At 38.7% G+C, this 25,330-nt stretch overlaps 1 protein-coding gene across 5 annotated transcripts in view; it reads left to right on the top strand.

Moving 5' to 3' along the window:
- SH3KBP1 (SH3 domain containing kinase binding protein 1) overlaps positions 1 to 25,330 on the top strand; it is a 212,830-nt gene that overhangs the window by 163,118 nt on the left and 24,382 nt on the right. For all 5 annotated transcript variants that reach the window (XM_059839862.1, XM_059839861.1, XM_059839866.1 and 2 more), the window contains 4 exons: positions 14,401 to 14,502; positions 18,431 to 18,482; positions 22,278 to 22,358; positions 24,772 to 24,934. In XM_059839862.1, coding sequence (XP_059695845.1) covers positions 14,401 to 14,502; positions 18,431 to 18,482; positions 22,278 to 22,358; positions 24,772 to 24,934 — 398 coding nt within the window. The remainder of the gene's footprint in view (positions 1 to 14,400; positions 14,503 to 18,430; positions 18,483 to 22,277; positions 22,359 to 24,771; positions 24,935 to 25,330) is intronic.

Genomic DNA, 25,330 nt, shown 5'->3' with positions numbered 1-25,330 from the left:
CACTTACATGACCAGTTAGTGAGCCATGCTGACTAAGAGGCATCAAAGAGAAACATACGGAATGCTTCAGAAATTATTATCATTGATTTGCTTTGCTATCAGATTATAGATGTTCTTCTAATTTATTTGTAATGAGTTGTTTTGCAGGTTTTGCTTTCTATGCTGGAAAGCATTAGGCAACATTTATTCTTCCCAATTATCTAGACTCAAAGAGAGAAGCCTGGTACTTCTGAGGAAACAGATGGGTGTCACAGTACTTCCTACAACCACAGATGCATTATTATAAAATAATGTATTTTGCTGAAATCACTAAAACTAAAAAGTGATATAGATTCCCAGTATAAAATATCTGTCACTAGACTAGTCTGGGTTTCCACAATTAGATCCATAGGAGTGTTGAAGACTCATAAGTTTAACTCATGCTGAAATTGCTTTTATTTGAAAACAACAGCGTTGGTGAGAATGTGTGGGAGTGGCTGAAGGCATGAGTGAAAGAAGAATGGGAGAGAAATCTCATTAAAAGAATGTGAAATGCATTACAAGAATCTTAAAAGCACAAAGATAACACTTGATAGGTGCTAAGACAAAAGGGGATGGATCAAATGAGCTAAATGGGAAGTTCCTTCAAGAGCCTGGGTAGAGATGCACACTGTGTGACAATGGGTATGTGAGGAAGCTGTTTGTCTAATGTTCATCTTAAAATGCTAAGACCTAATTTTGTGGAAAGGTGTAGAATCAGTAAATGCAGAATTCAATATTACCATTTTAACAGTATCCACAAAGGGACAAGAATAAGGGACAAGACAAAAGGGATAAGAATATAACAGATTACTCTCTCTTTTATTCAGTTGAATTAGTTGTGAAAGTCCCTTTGTCAACATCATAAAATCAAGATCATAAAACATCTCTCTAATATAAAAAGCAGACTGTTTTAAGTTCTCACTGTTTTAATGGAAGTTGAGATCTTGAATCACAAGCTGGTCAGAACTTCCCTATAGGTCTCTGTGATAAGAGAATTTGAATATCTGAGGTTTCTTTGAAATCACTAAAGAATACTTTAAACAGATTTGCTGAATCACAAGTGACCTCCCTAATCACATGGAGAATGTGCTGGAAAGGTTTAAGTGCTGAAGAAAGTCAGTAGAGGCTGATCACTTACAGGTCAGAATGGTATGTATTTGGGGAGATGCAGGGTAAAGGATGGAATTATGCAAAACTGATAACCAAAAATAATTGCCAATTATTTGGAAAATATACACTATGAGAGTCCAAACATATCTTAGTTAAAATGTACCTAAAAGACTGAATAAAAGCAGAAACTTTGCATACATCTATTCTAAAAGTTTCTGGAAAAGGTTTTTCTTTCCTTTGTTTCCCCAATGAAGGAAATACTCTTGTAAATACCTAGAAAAGGTTTTATTTATTAATAAGTGGAAATAAAAATGGGCAAATAGTAGTCCTTTAATTCTTTCATGCAGAATAATGTAAAAAAACCTGAAAACATTGGTTAGAATTGTAATAGAAGGTAAAAACTTCATCTTCAAGGCAGTAAACTGAAAGATCTGGTACCTTTGCTGTGCAAAAAGAGAGTCTAAGAAAGATGCACCTTTGAAAGAAAGAGAATAAAAAGCAAAATACAGTAATATTACTTGTACAATTAAGGTGATGGTTATGCATTTTGATGATTAGATATATTCATAAGGTTAAAATTATGAATGGTAAGAGGCCATGAGATTGACACTGTAGATTATTTTCATACTGTCAAATATTTGTGTTCCTTAGGAATTTTTTTATTTTTTGTGTCTTCAAAATATTGCTGACAGCATTTGGGTGTGGGTAAGAGCACTGGTAATCACTGCACCCTGCAGCTGAAGGAGAGTGGCAAACAAGTCTTTCATCATGCTCAAATACTCATTTTGAAGATTGTATTTGTAATAAATACAGTTTCTTCTAAGCAGCAGAAGATTCATGTGACATTTTCAACTGTCATCATGAAAATTTTACAGGACTTTTTATTCCAGCCCTCTTAGATCTAGCTATTGTAAGCCACTTTTCTAAAAATTTATTAATAGCTTTGATGAATTACGACAAAATGCATAGGATTCTGAAGACTTCATTGGCACATAGAAAATTACCTGTGTGAGGAATCAATAGAAATGGCCATAATCTCAAAGCAAATACATCAAGGACACACTGGCAGCTGTGCACTCATTCAAAAGCAGTTTTATTGGAAGAATGTAAAGAAGATTTCTTTGCAGTGCATCAATCTACCTGAGCTCTAGACAGCAAAGACCACTTTGTTGCCAGGAGTGAAAATGGTCTGGATAAATAAAATTAGCTGCTTCAAAAAACCATTGCAAGTTTGAAAAGCCGGCAGCAATGGAAAGGATATCCTCATCTGAACCCTCATTATCAGTGGGCAGCACTGATATCAGCAGCAATTCTGCTAATACTGAATTATAAGGTGATTTTGCTCATGCTATTCAAATAGTACTGGGAAAGTTACTGCATTGGTATCATAAAAGACACAATAAGATAATTGCTAGTGAAAAATTTACATGACTATTTATCTGGTCTAGATATTTAATGAGATATTTAATGGCAACCCAATCTGTAGAGCTTAATTCTGTGCTGGGAGGCAAAGAGCCACAAACCTAGTTATAATAATAAGCATAATGGCAATCACTTTTTACAAATCTTGTATTTGCTTTTGGTGTTACTGTTAATAATTTATTGTGAGATTTGCAAGTTTTGTGGTTCAAAGTGCTGTACATTTAGCAACTTTCTGCCCTGAAGCATGTGCAGTCGAGTGATAAGACAGACAAGTAAGCACAGGTGAATAGAAAAGTATGAGGGAACAATTCAATGAGATTCAGTCTTGGTAGTCTCTTTCATCCTGTCCTTTTCTCACTGCTGCAGTGCTGCTCTGTGTGTTTGTCCCTGCCAGAGCCTGGAATCTGCCCTTGTGCAGAGCCTTTAATCCTGCCCAATCCTCAGGGTAGCCACAAGGCAGTTCATTTAACCCTGACTGTGTTTATAGGCAGTTACTGGAGCGTGGCCCTTTTGCCAAAACAATTCTGCTGCTTTTCTCTCTTTCAACATCTTTAAATGCTCATCCTGGTGCAGGAGGTAATTGTCCAGAGCACTTTGTGTAGCTGAGAGATTGGCAAGGCAAACTCATCTGGGCAGGGCTGTGAAGGAAAACAGCTGCTCTGCCGGATGCAGGAGGCTCCTAAAGGGATGGAATTAGTAAGTGCTGTGTTAGAGGATCTTGCCAGTGAGCTGGGGCCGTGAGCAGGGGAAGGAGCACAGACAGTGTGATGGAGAAGGACACTTGCTGATAATCAAACATTTTGCTGGGCTGGGGAGTCATTAGGGTTGCCAGAAATTGTTTCTGTGGGGTTTTATTAATTGTTGAATTCTTCTGCATACCTTTTATTACAAACAGTATGCACATATTTTACACACCTTGGCTATAGAAATATGTGAAGGAATTAAAAACTCAAAGTTTTTCTTTAAATATGAGCTAATAGGTAGGTATCACTAATTCTTCCTTATTAAGATGAAATCTTCCCTATTTTCACCTCTATGGGTTAAAAAAAACCCAACAGAGTGATAATATTTGAGGTCATTAAAAATACACCTACTTGGCAAGAAGGGAGAATTTTTCCAAGCAGAATTATGGTAGCTTAAGACTGTCTCTTTCAAAATAAAGTTTAAGATTGTCCCTTTCTTCCTATGAAAGAAAGGAAAAAAAAATTAGTCACATTTCATGATAGTCAGGTAATTTTGTTTTTCCTTGATTGGCAACTAAAATCAAGCTGTTAGCTCATTTTTAGAAAATAGTTTTCTAATATAACCATGCAAAAAAAAATAGGTTATGTAGTTAAAGTATGATCTGGTTTAATGAAATAAAAATATGGCTTTCTGTCAGAGTAATACAATGGACTTTTGTTGACACTGAATATTTGGTCATGCAGATGCCCCTTTTTGGGGTTTTAATACAAGCTATTTTGCACATTTGTGCAAAACTTCTGCAGGAATCTTGCATACAGAAACTGAAAGGAATACAGTAAGTAAAGTAAGTAAACATTTAATAATGCCCAGCTGTAAGAAAGCTTTTATGATAGCTTTAAGAAAAAGCTTTTGTGATGTTTTGTGTTTAAAGAGGAGCATGTAAGCAATAAAGGCACTTACATCTTGCCTCTGGAAATAAATAGGTATTTCCCTCAGAACAATACCATAAAGGCTCCTGAGATATCCATGAATTATTCATCATTGGCCAGGCCTGATAGCCGTACCTAATCTGCTTTCTGTGTTCCTTCTCCTCTCCCCTTCACTACTTCCCTTGGCACCAGTTTTTCCCCCAGGACATCCTATCTCCTCCTCTGATTGGGAACCCTGCCTGTATCACACTGCTGATTCCACACAAGAAATGATTTTGCACATTGTGCTTGCTGAGGGTGCAGTTTTATGTGATGGATGGTAGGTGGCTGCTCCAAGGGATGGCTCTCCTGCCCTTTCCCCTTGCATCTGGCAACCACAGCACACAGGGTGTGCCAGCAGGGACAGGTGCTGGAGGAGTGGGACTGTCCCAGCAGCTTGCTGAGAGCTTGGTGTAGCAGTAGGGTTGCTTTTCCCTGACCTGAAACTTTCCTCTGTAGGTTTGGCTAATAGGAATCAGAAGGTTTGGATCCTTTCTGGGTTTCAAGCCATGGTACCTTGAGGGATGGCAGCTGGGGTAGGCCCTGCAAGATGAGCAGGCATGTTTGACATACCTCCAATGTGTCCATCAAGGGGTAAAACAGAAGCATGAATGCTTCCTCAAATGAATGATAAAAAGCAGTTATACAAAACTTGTGGGCACACTGATGATCAAGTTAATAAATGTTCATTTTCTGAAATTGTTATATACTCAGTAAATTATGGAAAATAGACTCTGAGTAGAGTCTATTGCTTGAACCTTGTCCTTGGCCAAGAATTTTAAATGTTTATAAATAATTTTGTAACACTTAGTCATATCTTGCAGCATTTCTTGGCTGCTGTGATTAGCAGTGGGGCATTAAGGTCTCTGTAGAGACAAAGCCTGACAATGTTTATTTGGGAACCAGGCGCAGCTCACTCTCCATTGGTATCTTTAGAAATATTACTGAAACACAAATGTTTAAGCTAAGTACTTATATAAGCTTTTAAGCCTGTGATTAGTCCAGGGAGAATGAAACAGCCAGCACTTGAGTGCTTATCTCAGTAGTATATTTTTAATATTTTTTTTTAAATACACACTGAAGTTGTCTTTTCCTGGTTTTGTTACCACGAATTGTGATGCTACAACAGTGACTTCAAAAGAAGGGGATTCTTTTGTTCATGGGAAGTCCCAAATTTGAATTTTGACAAACACAAGTTCAAGCCAAGCTATGTAGGTGAAGTGGCAGGATCCCTCATGTGTGCAGTGCTTCAAGATTTGCATAATTTGAAAGGCGTTTTGTTTGTAAGTATGTTTAACACAGCCAAGCTAATCTAAAAAGGTGACATATTTTGAGATAAAAAAGGAAAGAATCTTTTTTTTCCACTTAGAAAAGACACTGCTGAAATGCTGAGGTGTCTGGAAAACTGTGATTATTGCTCACAGTGTGGGCTTTAGATTCATTGCTTAGCTTCATCCCTTCTTTTCTTCTGAATGTTGGGTTCACCTGCTGGTTTGATAGCATTATCTGAAGCCCAGCCTTTTCAGGGCAGAGAAAGCTATTTCAAGGGGAAGTAAAAATGCACATACAGTGCCTAGTAATTAGCAATTGTAATTAGGACCCTGGTCCTAAGATGTCTTCAATCTAAGTAGTGATAGCATTAAATAGTCTTTCAAATGTTTTGTTCTAGGTTTTTATAATCTTTCTAAATACAGAAAATGTAATTACATAAATATTTTATCTTGGCTCATCAGAGGCATGTTATGTCTGTTACTAGAACCACCTTTCATGTTTGTGTTGGCTAATTTAGTTTTAATTTGAGTATTGGAGTGTTAGAGTTTTATGATGTGGAACATATTTATTTTTCCACAATAATTCTGCTGACTGAACATTGCAAATGAAGTGAATCCTCAGAAGAGATGGTTTTGTTCAATAAGCAACTTAATTCTTCCTGTTTGTACAAATATTTCATCAAAGCTTTTTAGCCTCATTACTGATTAAACCATTTAGTCACAGAATGTAAAGTCAAAAGATTAGACCTAGCCTGAAACATATTTAGCAGAAAAAAAAGCCCTGCTCTGTTAGATCCTCTGCTCTAATGTCCTGGGTATTGCAGGTCATTCATTATTCTCAGCCAGTTTCTTTTTTGCAGGGTTCAATAACCTGAGCCAGTTTCTGAACAGACTTTTTCTTCTGGAGAGGAGTCTTCTTGTTGTGCCTTCCAGTAAAAACCAGAGCCTGGAAAGAGCAGTGTGACCAGAGCTGAAATAATGTCTGATTTCTGACTTTCTTTCCTGTTTCCTTCCATAGAGGGTTGACATGAGGATTTCTTAGTAGAGCCTTGGAGCTTGCAGATAAATAAAAATTTTCCTGTTTATCTCCTTAAGCTTTGAAAGATGCAGCTGGCATTATCAGGTGTAAGGTTCTGTATGGCTTGGGCATGAGAACTGACAGGAGCTGGGAAGGATCCATGCAGGATTTGGGGCTTTTGGGATGGGTTAAAGATTTGAGCAGGATAAACCTCTGGGTTAGAGGCCAAACAGAGGTTAGAGGCTAGACATGGAGGTTTCCTTTAATGCTTTTCTTTCATATTTCATCATCTACGTATATTTGCAGGAAGTATGTAAAATGAAAATGGGTTTTCTCCAAGATTGCTTCAGAAGGCAAATTTATTGCCTATTGGGCTGTCTCCTTTATCTAAATTATCTCATATTAGGTAGTTGTTGAGAGATTCATTCTGTCTTATTGACAGATCTTAAAATCATGTTTCTGCCAAGGAGTACTTGATTACTGACCAGATGCTCTAAATCATGGCCATTTTCTTAACAGAATTTAACAAATTTTGCTCTTTTTTGTACTGTAAGGTCTTGATCCCAGTAGCTGAGCTTATAGTAAGTTACAAACCTTGATCATTTGGAGAAGTACTGGGTAGCACAATGTGAATGTAATGTAAGCCTCTGGAGAGATGCTTTCCTTCATTCATAGATAGTTTACCAAGTTTAATGAGAATTGATGAAGATTCTAAAATCAATTATTTTTTTGACTCTTAAGATAAACTTGGATTTTGAGAATGATCTGTCCTGGTGTCAACGTCATGACACTGAATGTAGCAACAATTTCTAAAGAAACGTATTTTAATATTATTAAAATGCCTTTTCGCCTGATTTAACATGACTTTGTTGTTTCCCTCCAAAGCCAAGTTACATTAATCAAGATCTGACATGTTTTTAATGATGGTCTGATAATCACAGAGCCTGTCCAGTGGCCTTCTCTGGTGTTTGTGAGAGCTGGGACCTCTTGGCCTGTGCTGCAGTTGAGCCCGGAGGCCCCACAGGTGCCCTGTGAGGCTGAGCTGAATGGCAGAGGGCTGTCCTCCAGATTTGTCTTTCTATGAGCCTTTAATCCTGAAATTCAGAAGCTTTTATATGCTGCATGTATCTCTTTGTGTATTATGGCTGATGTCTTGAAAAGCTCAGTAGACACATTTTGTTTGCATTCAAGGTGCTTTGTTTTTCTTTAAATGATGTTGGCTAGCTGTTGTCAAAAGAATTCTGGAGAGATGCTTACAATGGGGTTAGCAGGAATTTAATGGGGGGCTGCCAGCACAGCAGAGCTGATACATGAAAGCTCCCAGGGCAAGCATAAGAGGGATTCATGGCTTTCTGAATAATGCTGTTTTTCCAGCTCAACATTCTTCTTGATGAGAACCAACTTTAGAAGGGCAGAAGGAAAGCAGAGATTTAAGGAATGGAAACTGCTGGGATTTATGATGATGATGATGTAAGGAACTATGTCTTCTAGTGGAGATTTCCAGAAAAGTAATACTTTCTTAAACCCTGCCCCATCATGGTGCATCTCAGTACAGATATTACAGTATGAGGTTCACATATACTTTTCTGGGGACCTGCCTTTTCTTGTTCTTAGTGTTGCTTTCTGTCTTAGCTGTGATGATGAAATCTCTGTGGTGGAATGGTTCTGTATCAAAAACTTTTAATCAAAGACCTGAAAAATCGAGCAGTTGTGGGTTGATGTCTAAACTATAGCTTCATATTTTAGCAGTATTGCAAAGTACCATCATGTTCAGAGGACCAGACTATGCAGCAATCAGCTCCCTCAGAAAAACAGAAGTCCTATTTACAGATGAGAAGATTGGCCTTTTTCAGACGTGTTTGAAGAGTTTACACAGCTGCAGTTCAAGTCAGGGATAGGAGAGAAGATAATTACATAGCTTATTACTCATTTTGTGACCTTGGGGAATAGAAAAAAAAAAATCTATCATTTACTTATACTGACAAAAGCCTTCCTCTTCACTAGGGGCAAGGTAGGTTGGAAGGTAGGTTAGGGAGTGGACAGATGAACTTGGGCCATGGCACTCCCTGAAATTGTCAGTCCTCCCAAAGGTAGCAAGAGAGGAGGGGGGTGGGTGCTGCCTTGAAGGTTTGGCTGCTTTGGGGGAAAAGGCAGGAAACACCTTTGCCCCTAAAGCTAAGGGGAAAGCACAGCTGCAGCAGTGGATGCCTGCTTCCTCTCAGGCTTCATTGTGCTTTGGTGGAGCTGCAGAAATTGCTCAGCTGTTGGTAGATTCCCAGTATCAGATAGCTGTTAGTGCTGGGGAGAGCAATCTTGATGCACTTGCAGCTGGCTGCAGTGATGAGAGACATGCAAGTCCAATGGGCTTCTGAAGACATTATAATGTATACATAGAGCCAAGTAGCTACAGGGTTTTATGTAAGTCATTAAGAACAGTCTTGTAGCATACAGTAACTCTCCTGTAAGTGGCTTCAAGGAAAAAAAGAATAAAAAGAAAAAGAGTAGAATAATCCATAGCACTTGGAAGAAAACATACACTGGAGCACGTCTGACATTTAAATTATAGTAATCTTGCATGCTTTATTGCTTCCTGGTAAAATAGTGAAAAAAATCCAAATAGTAGAGTTTCATTATAAATATGTTCACAACCAGAAGTACTGCTTTGCATTTTCAGTGAAAATGTTGGTTTCCTTTATGTTCCTTTTATCTGGCTCAGGCCTAGAGCACAAATAGTAGTGTGGGCTAGAAACAAACCCATCTCTAATAACTAAGTCTTTTTTTTAAGAGGAAGAACTTTATATGAAATAAAACCCCCTCTGTCTGTGGGGTGTATGAAACTCCTGCCTCCTTGGAGCAGAGGGAAAGGCTGTGAAGCTGTCAGCATTTCCAGCAGGGAGAGATCAGTCATGAACACAGGGACACAGCTTGGCATGAGAGACACATTACCTGCCAGGCATGAACTTGAGTCTTTTAATTTCATGGTCTTGAATGTGGCAGCAGGTACTACAGGGGTCTGTCAGCTCTGCCTTATCCACCTCCATTGCCACCTCTTTTACCACCAGAGAAAACCAGCCATGGTGTTTGACCAAAGGGAAGTTTTTGTTCCTAGCTGGTGGCAGCTGGGCTCCTGCACTGCGGGGATGCCATGGGCCAGCGTGGTGTCAGTGGGGTCTGTCTGGGTGCAGCTGCTTCTGAGCAGAGAGTGGAGCATTTGTCACACTGCAGAGCATAAGGTGCTTTATGCTGGGCTTTTTCTTCAATCTCCATCTTCTGCTTTTTTCCTATTGAATTGAGAGCACCAAGGGAAGGAACAGCACAGTGTTTGCTCTAATAGAGAGCAGTAATTCTGCTGCTAAGAAACCTTTTCATGTAGGATGCTCTGCGCATAAGAGACCAAGCAATGTCACGATTCTTTCACCCAGAAGAGGAGAAAGCATGACTCCACCATTTTGTGACTTTTCTTCATCAGTATGAGAGTGGCTGCAGGATCACTGCAGCTGCTAAAAGGTGACTAAGCCTTGATTTTATGCTGTCAACCCTACTTATGTATCTCACTGTATTTCACTCCATTCAGTGACAGTGTGATAAATCTGGTGCTCTGAATGGAAACTTTCTTTGCCAAATATCTCCCCATGGCTTTTGGCTGGTCTCTCTACTCATGTATCTCTCTCTTTCCCCTCTCCTCTGTCCCTTCTCTTTTAGTCACCACAGACATAAGTTTCAGAGTAGAACTGTGTTTTTTCCTTTCTTGTTTTACCATTGATTTGGATTTGTATTTTGTTTTCTTTTTTGATGTTCCCTTCTGGGGGGAAAAAAAAAAAAAGTCTATTTTCTCCAGATGATTTTCTCTTCCAGTTTTATTCACAGCTTGCATGTCTCTCTGCTAATTCCATAAAGAATAGTTCTTCTTATTCTTCACATCAATAAAAGGACTGATGTTTTTAGGTCACTTGTGTACACTCTGACAATTCTTGGCAGCATGTTGACAAAAGGTAGCTATATTCTGATTTTCTAATGCTTTCCATTTCTCCCAGATTTACCCTTTCCTCTGACTTATGTAAATGTTCCAGCCCAGGCTGACATTTTACTACCTTATATTTTGTGTAATACTTATTTCTTATAAAGTTTAAACATCTCCAAAATTCCTCAACTCTTTAGTCTTTCCCTTTGCTATGTTTTGTCCAATTTTTGCCTAAATATTTAGCACAAAATGAGTGTTGCTAGTTATGCCAGTGTATTCAGATTTTTATGCTTTATTTGGGAACTGCTGAGCTTGGAATTAGAATGGTTGCTGAATGGATGTGACAGCTGGAATCACACCCTGCCTTCCCTGGGGCAGCCCTGATGGGCAGACAGGATGCTTGACATGGAGGATTCCCTCTCCTCCCTCTGCCTGGCTGGAGGGACTGAAGGGACAGGGACAATGGCAGCAAGCTCCTGCCCAGCACAGCAGGAGCCCTGTCCAGGTGCCCTGGTACAGTCAGTGTGAGGCTGCCCCAAGTTACAGGTGATGGGCCTTGAGCTGTGCCAGAGCAGATTTAGATTAGATGTGAGGAAATATTTTGTCACCAAAGGAGATGTCAAGCGCTGGAGCAGGCTGCCCAGGGAAGTGGTGGAGTCTCCATCCCTGGAGGTATTTAGAAGACATGTAGATGTGGCACTCAGGGACATGGTTTAGAGGTGGGCTTGGCAGTGCTGGAGTAAAAAATGGATTCGGTGATGTTAGAGGTCATTTTCATCCTAAACTGTTTTATGATTTTACTTCATTAGAAATGAGGATAAAACCAAGATTTGTATTTTAATGAGAAAATAGTAAAATCTCCCTCAAGATTTTAAATTTCTCTGTTTTATGAATCTGCCTCTGCTTGAACAGTCAAAATAGGCTTGGCAATGTGAACCAGAAGGGAATTTCTCTGAGGTCTTTGATTGCACTGTCACTGCAATGAGAATGTGGGTATAGTCTCCAAATTAAGCTTTGGTAGGAGTTGATTTTTACAGTAGCTAAATGTTGACACAGCTACCCCTTAACTTGATGAATTTCAGTAGCTGGAGTATCTTTTTTGCCATATTTTACTCCTTCAGTTTGATAAATATTTTTTGAGGGCTTTTTTCTTAAAGGAAACCAAAATGCATTTCTAGTACTTGGGTTGCACTTTCTTCATAGGACTTTGGGGATATTGCACCATCTGATTTTTGTTTAAGTTGATATATGAGTCTGACAGGATAACATGGAGACAAAGCAGAGATCCATTCGGTTTGTTAATAAATTTTGGGTTATTAATAAAGATTTATCAATCTTGACACTTGACAGCTTGGCAGCTTTTCTATAAAATTTGCATTTTAAAGTTATAGCCATTTTACTGTACTTGAACACACAAACACAAGATATGTTAAAAAAAGACAATAAGGTTAAGATTGCATGGCTGATGGCAATCTGGAAGAATTGGAGTCATTTTTGCTCAATGTTCACAAGCAGACACATTGTTTTCATCACACTGCCTTGACTGTGCTTCATAGCTCTGCCCTTAGTCAGTGCTGGTGGCAGCTTGTGCAGCTGTAGCTCAGGTGTGCTTGTGTGCTGCTCTGCCTGCCAGCACCTTAGGCTGGCTCCCAGAAGATGCTGGGGCGTGGCAAACCTGCAGCTGTGGGTAGCAGGAGGGCACCACCGTGGAGATTCTTCACCAGATTTCATCAGTAGCTTTTAGCTTCTGAAATCTCTTTATTTCTTTCTCTGTGACTCATAAGCCTCCTCTTGCAAGTGAAGTAAATGAGAAAATTAAAGAGAAACTGCCTAAAGAGATTTACTTACTGTATAAAAACCCACCGTGGTGATTGGCTGCATAAGCCTGAGTGACAAGCTGGAGAGGGGAAAAGCAAACCTGCAGCTCTTTGGGATTTATGAAGGTGTGACACAAGCAGGAGCTTCATGAAAACAAATGAGCTTTAAAAAAAGAATCAAGGAAAAAATTCAGGTGTTAACGAAGTGAAGAAGTAGAATATTTGTGTTCCCTAAGAGCATAAAAAATCTAACCTAAAAAGCATCTATGTGATGTCTTGTGCTGCTCAGTCAGGATTATTAGCTAGTGCTAAGCTGTGCAATCAGTTGAAGCACAAGCTTTTTGTCTCTGGATGCTTGAATTATTCTGAATATTTCTCAAAATCTGAATTGGGTCATAAATGTTTAGGCAATTTCAGCTTAGTGGCATAGGGGTGGAGGGCACTCTAAAACACACCATGGGCTAGAACAGTGGAGTGCCCTGATTATTAGGCTGTGCAAGTGGACAGAGCCAAGTGGGAGAGAGCCTTCACACCAGGAATGAGGGATGCTGGCTCTGCAGCAAGAGGAGAATCCTGCACAGAGCCTGCCCATGCCATGCATGAGTGGCCTCCATGGTGTCCTTGACAGCCCTGTAGGTACTCAGCAGATGTTTTGGAAACCTCAGCTGGTCAAGAATCAGCCCTGGTCACTAACAAAGGTCTTACAGAGCTGGGCAACACCTCCTAAAGAACTGTGGGAAGGCCTAGAAAATGTCCTCCCTGGTGGAGGCCACCCTGCTGAAGAGAAGGGAGGATATAGAAAAGCAAAGATTAGGCATAAGAAAAGATTATTTAAAAAAAGAATGAAAGGATTGTTTTGTGCCTGCATTGCATCAGAAAAGATACTGAGATAGGAGGGGGAAAGAGCCAAATGCACCAAAACAGACATGATGTAAGAAACCAGGCTCTTTAGCTGGTGTGTTTAGTTAGCACGTACTCAGGAGACCAGGAGGACTAAATAAGCCAAATAAAGATTCTAAAGCAAAAAAGTCACAAAAACCACCCCCAAAGCATAAAAGCAATGATCTTTAATGTCAGTCTGTTTGCTCTCAAATATCATCATCCAGTGTTTGTCTACCATAACTTACAGAAAAATACCAACAAGCACGGTCATTGTGAACAATATTTTAAAGACTTGCTATTAAGTACACCTCACTGTTCTGTCATCCATTTAGCAGCTGAAATAAAAGATTTTATGGAAATCAGGAGAGGTTGGCCAGCCTGGTGTTGAGCCAACTGCAAAAATTGGCTGAAGTGGTTTTAAGACTGAGCAGACAATGGGTAACTTTCCTGTAATTGTGTTTTGGAAAACAGCTGAGCTGTTTCAGCTTGAGCTTTCAGGAAAAAAGAATGTGGAAAATCTCAACAGGAAGTGTTCTATGTAGCCAACACACAAACACAAAAAAGGGAATATGGAGCACTGAGGACTTAGGGAACCATTTTACTTCTCTAAAATGTTGTGGCTTCTTTTACTGTTATTATTCATTACAAAAATAACTGCTATTTTTTATCATTTATACTCACTGGTGTTACTGATTCACCTATTTAGCTGTACATTGTTTTACCCTCTGCTTGGTACTGCTCAGAAATGCTGCAGAACAATAAGGTGATGCCAGATATTAATCAGGTGCATTTTGCCTTTTTATTTAGAGTGAGATGAAATTTAATAATTCGAATGTGTCAAGCTTTTTTTGAAAGTATGAGAAATAAGGGAGCTTTTTTATCTCCTGATGTATGATGTTTAATGAAGCTACTGTCTTTCTGCAGAATGGAGTCAGAGAGACATAGGGTCATGCATTATCAAAATGCTGACTTGTTTAATAGATCAAATGGTGAACAAGCATTTTGTTTTAGACACAGACGAGGTCTTGAGCTCTTACAGCATGTTCATTGTTCTTTCCTAGCTGCTCCATGAGATAATGGAATGCAGGGTGGTTATTGAAGTTTTTGTCTGATAGATTACCCCATTAACCTGGCACTCCAGCAAGTTGTCATACTCTAGGACATTATGCAAGAGAGTACTTCAGCTCAAAAATCTGTTCACTGCACCAGCACACTGTGGTTTTAATTTTATTTTACTGTTTTGTAGGATTGCATTGATGTGGGTTGGTGGGAAGGAGAACTCAATGGCAGACGAGGTGTCTTTCCAGATAACTTTGTGAAGCTACTCCCTTCAGATTTTGAAAAAGAGGTAAGCAATATATTGTTTCATTTTCACTTGAAAATTCAGAATTAAAGTAGAGCTGAAAAAAATCCTCTTTCAGATATGTGATTTTGACAAAGAAAAAAATCCTCTTTCAGATATGTGATTTTGACAAAGTTTTACTTCTCATCTAATAACATAAAAACATAAAGGAAAAAAATTTGGTTAGAAAGCATCCATAAAAAGAACGTGTGGCACTCAAAGTCATATTACAGAGTTTGCTTGAAGGGCTTAATTTGCCCATCCAGTCACCCCACCTGCACTATGCTGCTCTGAAAGCTCTCTGTCCTGTGTCCTACAAGTTTGAGAGAGAGAAGAACTAGAGGTCCCAGGACTGAGTCATGTGATGCAATGATATCCACAATTCTTTAATCTTCTTCATTGTTTTTGTGGTGGAATATGAAATGTTAAGAGTATCACCTGCATGCTGATGGACAGCAGTCAAGCACGGTTCCAGAACAAAAAGGGTGAGATTTTAACTGTGAAGTTTGAAAAATAATAAGCTTTTGGTATCTTTTTGTGTTTCTTTACCTCTCAGAATTACTAAAAAAGAAGGTATAAAACCTATGCAGTTTTTTCAGCTCCTATTTATTTGAAAAGGATGGCATTGTTATTTGCCAGACAATATTTAAAATCTTGTGGTTTCCTGGAATAAAGTAATGGATTGATTCCTCCAAAAGACCATTCCATTTTTAGGAGCCTTTTGAGTCATCAGGGGGATATTACAAGCTTGCAATCAGGCTTTTGATGAGTATTTCAGTGACAGGGTAAGCCTTCTGTGATAAAACCAAAACTTACTGACACCCAGCTTCCCTCTTTGGCAATAAAATTGGATGCTGAAGGCAAAAATTAAATAACTTGGAAAGCTTAATAAAGCAACTATTAAACAACTCACAGAGGCTAACATGATAATTATTGAAAAGGAAAGGAGAAGAGCAGCAAAAACTGTGGGAGATGAAAAGGCAATTCCACAGCAAAGTGCATATCCTGGCTTTAGGCCTAAAAATGAAAGAATGTGATTTCTAGAAGAGGTAGAAATCAAACACCTGAAGACATAGTGAGCCTATTATAGAGGAAAAAAAATCCTTATTGGTATCAATTTTTTGGGGGTGTAATTATTCAGTCTTTTTGAACTTAAAAATTTTGTATCTTTAAAGTGATCTTTAGAGTATAATTGAATATAACTTGTAAAGGAAATTAGATATTCAGGTGCTTGGAAATTGTAGCTAGGTTTGCTCTAACTGTGGAGAATAAAATTTTATTAATTTTTGAAATGCCACAGATCTGGCCACTTGAGTAAGTAACTGGTAGGACTATAGACCATCTGTCTTTGCTTGAATCAGTGCTAAAAGGGAAGGAGATAAATACTTTACCAGTGATTTTGTCAGGTATTTTCTGATGTGATCCAGAAACCTTGGATTCCATCCCATGGTCTGAAAGTATTTGTTGCAGTAGTTCTTCTGTCTGTTCAACAAAAGCTTGGGATCTCTTCCCGTCTCCTCGTCCAGTCCCCAATTTTCCAAGCCTGACTCTTTTCCACACATGCCTATTTGTTCCAGCCCTTTTCTATTCACTGCCTAGTCCCAATCTCCACCTCTCAGGTGGTCTCCATTACAGGATTTTCCCCTGAGCTCACTACCTGAGTCCAAATCACCATCTGGATTTACTTTCTATCCCTACACCAAATTTCTTTATACAGCTTTTTTTTCCTCTCCCCTTTTACTCTTTGTCCCTGCTCTGTAGTTCTGTTCTCTTCTTGTCCAGTCAGTCCTGGTTTCCTTTCTGTAAATTCTAGTCTGTCTCCATCACCTTCTCAGTTATCTCATCCAGCCACAGACCCTTGTAAATCCTTCTCGCTCCTCCATGTTCCCCTAAGGAGTCTTTTAAGGCTCCTTCACACTACACCCTTTCTGACCTTGGTCTGTCCTTTTGAAACAATCTATTTCCCTCTTCAGCTTTCAGTTAAAGCCACTTTGTCAAATGAACCATAAGACCCTTTCTCCTTTGTGTCTCTCTACATAAGTGCTTTGGTTTCAATCAGGAGTGACCGTAGTGAATCTGTCCCTTGTCTGTCTGCACTTGTTATGCTGTGGAAGACGGCTCAGGGGACGTAACTCAGACCCCTTACAGGAGAGAACTAAGCCAAAGGATGTGCTAAGGGAGTGCATCTCTTGTATTCCAGCTGCTGGTAGATGGTCAGTCAATGGGAGCAGTCCACAATAAAACCCCAAATGCCTGTGTTGTACTGTTGAGTCCTCAGCATCAACAGAACTCCTAATGCCTACCATAGGACATTCATTGTCTCTGTCTCATTTCCTTTCCAAATTTTTCTTCACTTTTCTGCATTTAAACCTTAAACCATGTTGCCCAAATTCTTGTAGAAGTGTCTCTGAGAGTGTAAGGAACTCAGTGTTTGTGGACAATGGCCTATGGGAGCCAGGCTGTAGAAGATCATTCTGATCTCCTAAGTTCTTGGCCACAGCTTTCTCAGGTTGATGATGGGAGGTGATCTGGTCAGGGTAAGTTGGTAGGAGAAACTTGAAGGTTGTTGGATGACAACTTTGAGATTCAGGATATTAGGCTTGCCCTGTCTGGGCAAAAACTGAAATTTTATTTTCTCCGGAGACGAATACATTTGCTAGATTTGAGAGAGATCCCTTGGAAGGGTATGTGGCAAGCACTCAGCCTTCACAGCAAACCTGCTCACTTTCAGCACTCAGAGCAAGATCTGAGAGTTCTTGGGCAGACACTGAACTAATTTCTGCAAGTGAACAAAGCAATTGATCTTTCTCAAAAGCTTTGGCAGATAGATAGAAAATAATTGGGGGGTGGGCAGGGATCAATAAGAGTTTGAGAGAAAATACTAGCCTAAATGGCTGATTGAAGTTTTGCAAAGCTGTGCATATCTGGAAAAATCATTTCATTTCACATTCGTTCCACAAGACAATATACATTGCCACAGAGCCAGCAATGTAGTGAAAGTGATTGTGATCAATCTGTAGCAAAAGAAAGATCAGAAAAAAAAATGAACATGGGAAAATGTTTTGTTTTTTTTTCCCCTTAGAATTTCTTTACAATAATCTTGATAGTTTGCTGGGTTTTTTTCAAAGTGAGAGATAGAGTATGTTAATTGGTTCTGTACTCATTCCAGCATGCTTGTGGTGACTGCCAGTGTGCTGTTCATGCATTCACACACGTCAGCCCAGAGGAAAAGACATCAGTCCCCCAACCTCAGGTGAAGAGAAATTGCTCTGGCATTGCCAGAACCGTTGATGGTCATGTTTCTCAGTCTTACCATTACAGATCTGTTAGGGAAATCATCACAACAGAGAAGGTAAAATTATTAGAAGGACAGATTAGTCAGAATAATTAGTTTCATTTCACCAAACATTTAAAATTCTGATCTCTACAACTGGAACTCAAAATATATCCTAGTAAGTGAATAAAGAGTAACCTTTGTTGTATTTCCTGATTTCTGCATTTTTGCCTCATTTATGGATCTGAAAATACCTCAGGTTTTGCCACATGTATCCCAGAGTTTCTTTGTGTTTGCTTTTTTTTTTTCCCCAAAATGGGTAATTATTTACAAGGTTAAATTTTAAAGAAATAGACTTCTTCATTAGATCAAAGGTCATGTATTCCTCCAGTCTTAAGGTACATAAAATGAACTTTTTTAACCCCTCAGCAGGACATTTCAATTGCAAATATAAAAAATGATATTTTATTTCTCAATGCTATTTTTTTCTCTTCAAATTCATTTTAATGAAGTTATTTCAGGAGAAATATGTGACAGATCTGTAGTCTTATGACTTGTAATTATTATTGTTAAGCACTTAATGATCAACTCCAACTTCTGTATGAATGAGATTTACAGGCCTTTTGAAGCAACCTGTTTTCTTCTGTTATTAAATTTTAGAGACCGAAGAAGCCACCACCTCCATCAGCTCCTGTCATCAAACAAGGATCAGGTAAAGTGCAGTTGAATTTTTACAGCACATGTCAGTGAGCACATCTCAGTCTAAATTAAGTGTATTCAAATTTGTATAGAATTCATCTGTATCAAAATTGGCAAGCAGATGTGTAGGCAACAACTAATAAATCCCAATCAAATGCAAATAGTAGGTAACCCTGCAATACATTGACACTGTGGTGTCAGTGTATTGCAGTCAGCCATCTATACCATTTCAAAATAACCTGGTTTTCCCCATAATCATGTTAAATCAGAGCAAGTGTGATATTTCAGTTTTTCAAATTGTTTTGGTTTTGTTCCCTGACTGGAGTTGACTGTGTGCATGTCCTTCAGTACAGACACAGTGTGTGGAGTCTGATAATACCTGCAGGAGGAAACTGCATTCACTACAGGTCTGATTTATTCTAGAGACACAGAGCTTTTCAGAATATCTATAAAATAGTGTCATACAGTGGCCTCCTCTGAGCTGCAGTCTAAATCTTGCAGATTTGCATGAATGCTGGATCTGGCTGGCTGCTCCAGGTTATAGGCCATAGATTCTTGGTTTTCAACACTTCTGTAGCCCTAAGTGTAAAACTAAAAGGAATTATCCTGAATAGTTATGTAGATAAAGGTGTTGATAAAGTATTAAGGGGCTGAGTATGTTTTTCCAAACAGAGGAGTGCTAGCAAAACTGATTTTGTGATTTGATATACTGAATTGTGTGTAGTTACTGAGAGCTGAACATACTTCTAATTGTAATTTTAAAAGGACCTCTCCATACTAATTTTCAAAAGTGCCTGCATGATTTATTTTTATCATGAAACTTAGGAACAGGTAAAGAATCTACGCACTTGAGAGTCCTGAACTCAGAAGCCAAATTCCAGTTCCATTCATGTAAAAATACAAATCACAAGACAGGGGATGCTCTCAGAGTTTTCATTTGTATTGCAATTGTGGTGGAAACATAACTGTGGCTGGAATTCTTTAATCCTTTAAGTCCAGTCAGTTTGTAAAAACTCTGCAGCAGCACTACTGCAGGCACACATTAAAAACCAAAACAAATATGTCCAATCTCCAGATAGTTTTCTTTTTACTGTGATGTGTTCCAGCTTTTGGTGCTTTAAAAAGTAAATTTTCTTCTCCTACAGACTTAAGTTGTTAGTAGAAGTGCAGCTTATAGCAATATACAATTTAGCGTAAATTAATATGCTATAATTAATTTACTAGTTTGAATTTGTCATGCAGTTCTTTGACTACAGAATCATGACCATAAATATTTGTGTTTCTAATTGACATCCCTGGTTTGTTCTCCACTCTGCCTTGAGTCTCAAGGAAACATAAATTTGATTTTAAATCAGGAGTAGTGTCCAGAGATAGCAGTATGACTTTGCCATCTAGTGGTGGTTGTATAACAACGATGTCTTTGTGACCACTGATGTTAAAGCCAGATGTGTTTTGTAAAAACTCTGTAAAACTTCATATTTATTTCAATTTATAGTGCTATAGTTAGAGAATAACACTTTTAATAGGTTACACTGCTTGTATACCATGCTTTAACTATGTCACCATAGCATTTTTCCTTCTAAAATGTGCTCATTTGCAGAAGGAAAAAGGGTTGTAAAAAGGATGCAGACAATCTGATTAAGGCCTTCTAAGTCTATGTCCAAGCCAAGACTATTGCAGTTCTTTCTTTTCATACTCATTCTTTGACAGCTCCTGGCTGATCAGACACAAGAGTTTCTTCTGATACATATCTAGAGCTGAAAATCATCCTATGTTTATTAGGATTAATCATCCTGACATCCTGTACTTTGTCAAATTATCTCTGAGATTATACTGTATTTTACCACATCTCCACATCAGGTCCTATACCTGTTGATAGGAGGTAACAACTTCAGTAATGCTTCTGCATATTTGACCAGTCACAGTGTGATGAATAAATTTAAAACTGTCAGTTGCAGCCTAAAGAATTAAATGTCAGCATCTTCTGATGCAGAGCATAAAATCAAAGCAGAGAAGTAGAACTTGTCTTTGTAGTACAAGTGGCATATGTGTAAAGAGGTGTCTGTATTATAGTAGAGATAGAAATTTATCATCTCTAGAGCAGTAAACAGCCAGTGACATCTGTGCTGCATTTTACAAAGCAAGGTGAAAACTGGAGAGCCAAATTTAGGAGCACAAGTTCCTTTATGAACTAGTCATTGGAAAGCATTGGCATTTCACTGGGTAGCTGGGGTAAGCAACATTGCTGTGTCCAGACTGAAGGGTGGCAATGCTCTTGAGTTCCTCTGGGAGCTGATACAGGGCTTCCCAAAGCTTCCTTGAAGGTGACTGTCACCTGGGAGCTAAGGCAGGACCATGGTGCCTGCCTGGGTGTTGATTCATTTGGGGGTCACAGTCCAAGTAGGAATAACAACTGAGTCTGGGAGCTCCTCTGGCTGTAGGCTCACTGTTCTAGACTTGGCCTGGAAATGTTCCTCTGTGTGTTAATGATGACTGTTAATCATACTGTAATCAGGTACAGACTTAGGTGTCTCTCTTTTTGAACACACTAGTGTGTGCATGATTATTAATACATTGACTTGTGCTTTGCATAACTTGAGTTTTGAAAGGCTTAAATTGCTCAGGAGCAACAGCTTCTCCTCTCAGGAGGGAAGTCTTTTTCATAGAATCACTTCCATTGGAAAAGACCCCTAAGATTATCAAATCCAACCATAAATGAGAATTTAGTATTATTTATTGACATGGTATGTGGTCCTGTTGCCTGTCCAACAGCACACTTGGGTAAAGAAACAATGGCTGGTGATCACCACGGATGACTGATTTCTAGGAACCAGCTGCAGAAGGGAGTTGCAACAGCGCATTCAGAAAATGTAGATGCACTTGAGAACTGCATATAATAGAATAGATTGAAACAAAAAATTGGCTTGTGCTCCTTCCTCTGCCCTCTCTGCTTTTCTTGGATTTCATCTACTGTAATTTTTATTGAAATGCTAATAGTGTTACCTAAAGCAGTTTTCAACACTACTAAGTTGAAATGGCATTAGCACCTAGTGGTTAGCCAATGCAGCAAAGCCAATATCCAATAAAGTGTTTGTTATAACATGGAGATTAGAAGATTTTATCTTGTATGTGCCAGGAAATTTTTACAAAATCTTCCCATTGTTGGTGCCACAAGTTCTCATATTTCTTGGAGCAACCGAAGTCTGTATGTCAAGGCCTCTAGCACAGAGGCAGAAGAAGCCAGGGGCTTAAACCTCCAGGCCGAAAGCTGCCAATTAAAATAGCCTTGCAGAATGCTGCCAGCACTGCTCTTCTCCTCCTCCTAATATGTGGAAGTGAACAGCTACTAGTAGTGGAGAAAAAGGGATGTGTTAATTTAATGTAAAATAACCTCTGTATATTCAGCTCCATCATGCATTCCCTTGAAATTGCTCAATTAATTGATTTATTCCTAATGTTTCTGAACACTGAGTTGCTCTTCATTTCTGTCTGTAATGATAAAGGATTTGTCCACATTTTAAAATCTGCAGTTTTCAATTTTTTTTTTTTCCCATAGAATAGTCAGAGAGTGTCTGTTCTTTGGGATATTGCACACTTTGGAACTGTGAACTTGATTTTAAAGACATGAAAATCCAAGTGCTTTTTTGTCATTAAGGTACAGGCAAATATTTTATATAAATTTGTGTTCAGTCTTAGCAAGACGTTTTCAAACTGGGGAATATAAAAAGCCTAAGAAATTGCAGAATTAAATCTTATGTTACTGTTTTGTTGGCTTGGTCAGAATTCCAATTTTTTCTGTCTTTGACAGGGACCACAGATCGAAAGCATGAAATCAAGAAGATACCACCTGAAAGGCCAGAATGTCTTCCTAATCGAACAGAAGAAAAAGGTATGAAATGTGCTTTCCTGCCTGTTCTCTGCAGAGAGATGAGGGAAATAGAACCAGTGCACCTCTTTATTTCCCACTCTCTGTTTCCATTAAGTGTATTGTTTGGATGTTTGTTTTCCACTCTGATAGACTGTGATGATAAGCATTTTGGAAAGGCTCTCATTGTTGCTTTTGGATTGAATTCAGGGTGTTCAGGTGTACCCATCCAGAGCTGTTGAGTACATGCAGCCACAACTGAAGGCCAGGGGAGATTTGCTCTCAATACATGAAATGCTGTATAAAGCCCAGTGCTCTGTAAAACCCAGGTGCTTGATCAAGTAAAATATCCCAGATTAGTGTGTACTTTTTTCTTAACATCTGTCTTCTTTGGTTCTCTAGTTGAAAGCTGGGTTGGTGGTTTTCCTGCATCACAAAGGCATTTTGTGGAGATATAGTCATTAATGCTTATGAATCACCCCATTATCATAGCCACAAAAGTCACAGGCAAGGCAGCAAAGAAACTAAAAAATCCTTCAAAGCCATGTTTGAACATTGTGAGAAATGGGACACGGTACCACACAGAGCAGGGACAAGCAAATTAAACCTTTAATGGTTTCATTGTGTTCATTGTGAATGGTGAATAGTCTCAGGAAAATAGCTACATCTATTCTCTAATGGAAGATGGTGCCAAGTTTTATGTTAAATGGACTATTCGATTGTAAGAACAAGTTTGTTTATGGCATTTTTTTAATGTCCAAGTATTTGAATTTGCAGCCTTTTATAAGGCACATGTATGTACATGGCTAAATGCTGTTATAATTTAGTGACAGACCTTCAAACGTTGTACCAAGATCTCTTTCTGGATATACATCTTAGCAATCTGACAAGTGTTTTAGCTATTTCCTCTACATAGGTTTACTTTTGGTTATGTGTGCTGCTTCTTGTGGTTATCTTAGCAATAAAATCCTTTGCTTTCCATTATTAGATTTAAAAAGCCAACTGCTTAAACAGCAGAGGAAATTTAAATATGTTACTCTACTGGGCTATAAATATCTGTGTCTTTTCTAAACATTGAAAAGAGGTTGTAGGAGTAGTGCCTACATTTTAGGAGTAGCAGGGAGTGGAGGGAATGGCTCATGTGGTGTGACAGCAGGGGTGGCACAGGAACGTCCTTTGAGCTGTGCTGGCACACTGCCCAGCCTGTCCCTCATACAATTCAGATTCTTGGACACTGATGCAGTATAAATTGTCATAGGATTAAGTGTGTAAAAATTACACAGTGTGCTGGAAAAGCTTCAGTGTTAGTGAGGACCCAGTGACTGCATCTGCTCAAAGCATACTGCCTGTGAGCAATAATTGTGAGCTGGACTATTCCAAACCTAATGTGCCTTGTGTTTCTGGGGATTTATTCCATGATCCTCTCATTAATGGGTTCTCGTTAAGAACCCATTAAGGTATATCCTGTAACATTCCCAATTCCTCTTGGATGTATACAGAGGTGCAACATTCACAGCACATCACAGGCAGCATTGTCAAGGCAAGTGGGCTATTGAAATAGTAGTATATAGAGAGCAGAACTTCAGTTCCTTGGAGAATTTTGTTCTTTCTTTAAGAAAAATCAGCTCTTCTGGGGTGTGGCAAACATGCTTACATGTTTGTTTTGTATTAGGAATTTAGAGCACATTATTTAGAAGTTATTCATGTGTATTCTACTTTACACATGCACAGGCATTGCATATTTGGCATTGGATATTAGCATGGAGGCACTCCCTAACTGTTCCTAATCCATTCTGCAAATGATCTAGCTTTTCATCAGCAAGCTGAAAAATTCAGCATATAAATCTGTGCTTAAAACCTAAATAATAGGTCTGATTTTTCTGAGGGGTTTACATCCTGCTAGACACTGTTAAATTTTTCTGCTTGTATTTTATTTTCACTTAACTATAGTTCACTTGAAACATGCTTTTTCCCCTCCCAAAAATAATATTTCTCTGTTTGTCCAAGAGATGTTAAGAATGTCCAGCATAATTATTTTAGTGACCTTCTAAATTAATATTGTTTCATATTAAAATTTCATATAAGTTGTGCTCATGGGAAGTTGTACCATATGGTATGTAATTTCTTGCCATTCTTGTACTTTACAGTCAACAACCAGTAAGTTACTAAAATAAAAAAATAGTATTCCCATCAAGATGCTGCACACATGTTTTGGCTGAGGAGTTCCAGGCAGAACAGCCAGGCAGGTTGAGCAACTGATTTGTGGCAAATATATCAAATAAAGAATTATTTGGAACAGAAATGGAAAGATTTTTTCTTTCTTGTATACCATCTATCTACAGCTGAGGATTTCTTCTTTGAATCTAGACTTGTGAGTGCAAATAAAATCCACTTAATAATATCCCTGTTCTTTTTTCTGGAAATGATTGATCTAAAGAAAGATCAGAGAGAGAGCAAAAACAGTTAGACTTGCAGAAGCCTTCAGTTCCTGCTATACCTCCGAAGAAACCTCGGCCCCCCAAAGCCAACGCTGTGAGCAGACCTGGCACCTTGCCCCCGAGACGACCAGAAAGACCAGTTGTGCCTGTGACTCATGCAAGGTATTGCTTTTCTTCTGTCCAATGCTTTTGGGATTAATGGAAAAAAACCACTCATTTAAAGAATTTAGGTTTTGCAGTTTATGTCCCAGTTTATTTCACAGCAAACTGTATTTAAGGAACAACAAGAAAAAAGAAAATCCTTATAATCACCTGGCTGGATCATAACTATCTTCTCAATAATAGCAGTCTTACACTGTTCATGACTAGTTCATTTCTACTGATGAAATTCTACTATTGCTGCAACAGTGCAGAATGTGTGGGAAATACCTGCATCAGAATGTTACTCTGATCTTGACTTTCTTAGTTTACTTGAAATTATTGTAGCTTGGCTGGGGCCCTAAGTCAGTGCAAAAGCTTGGATTGTGCTGTGGAATAGCATTAGGCAATGCACATTTC

Source organism: Haemorhous mexicanus, chromosome 2, assembly GCF_027477595.1.
Source record: "Haemorhous mexicanus isolate bHaeMex1 chromosome 2, bHaeMex1.pri, whole genome shotgun sequence".
Lineage (NCBI taxonomy): Eukaryota > Metazoa > Chordata > Aves > Passeriformes > Fringillidae > Haemorhous > Haemorhous mexicanus.
This window is presented reverse-complemented; position numbering and strand designations above follow the sequence as displayed.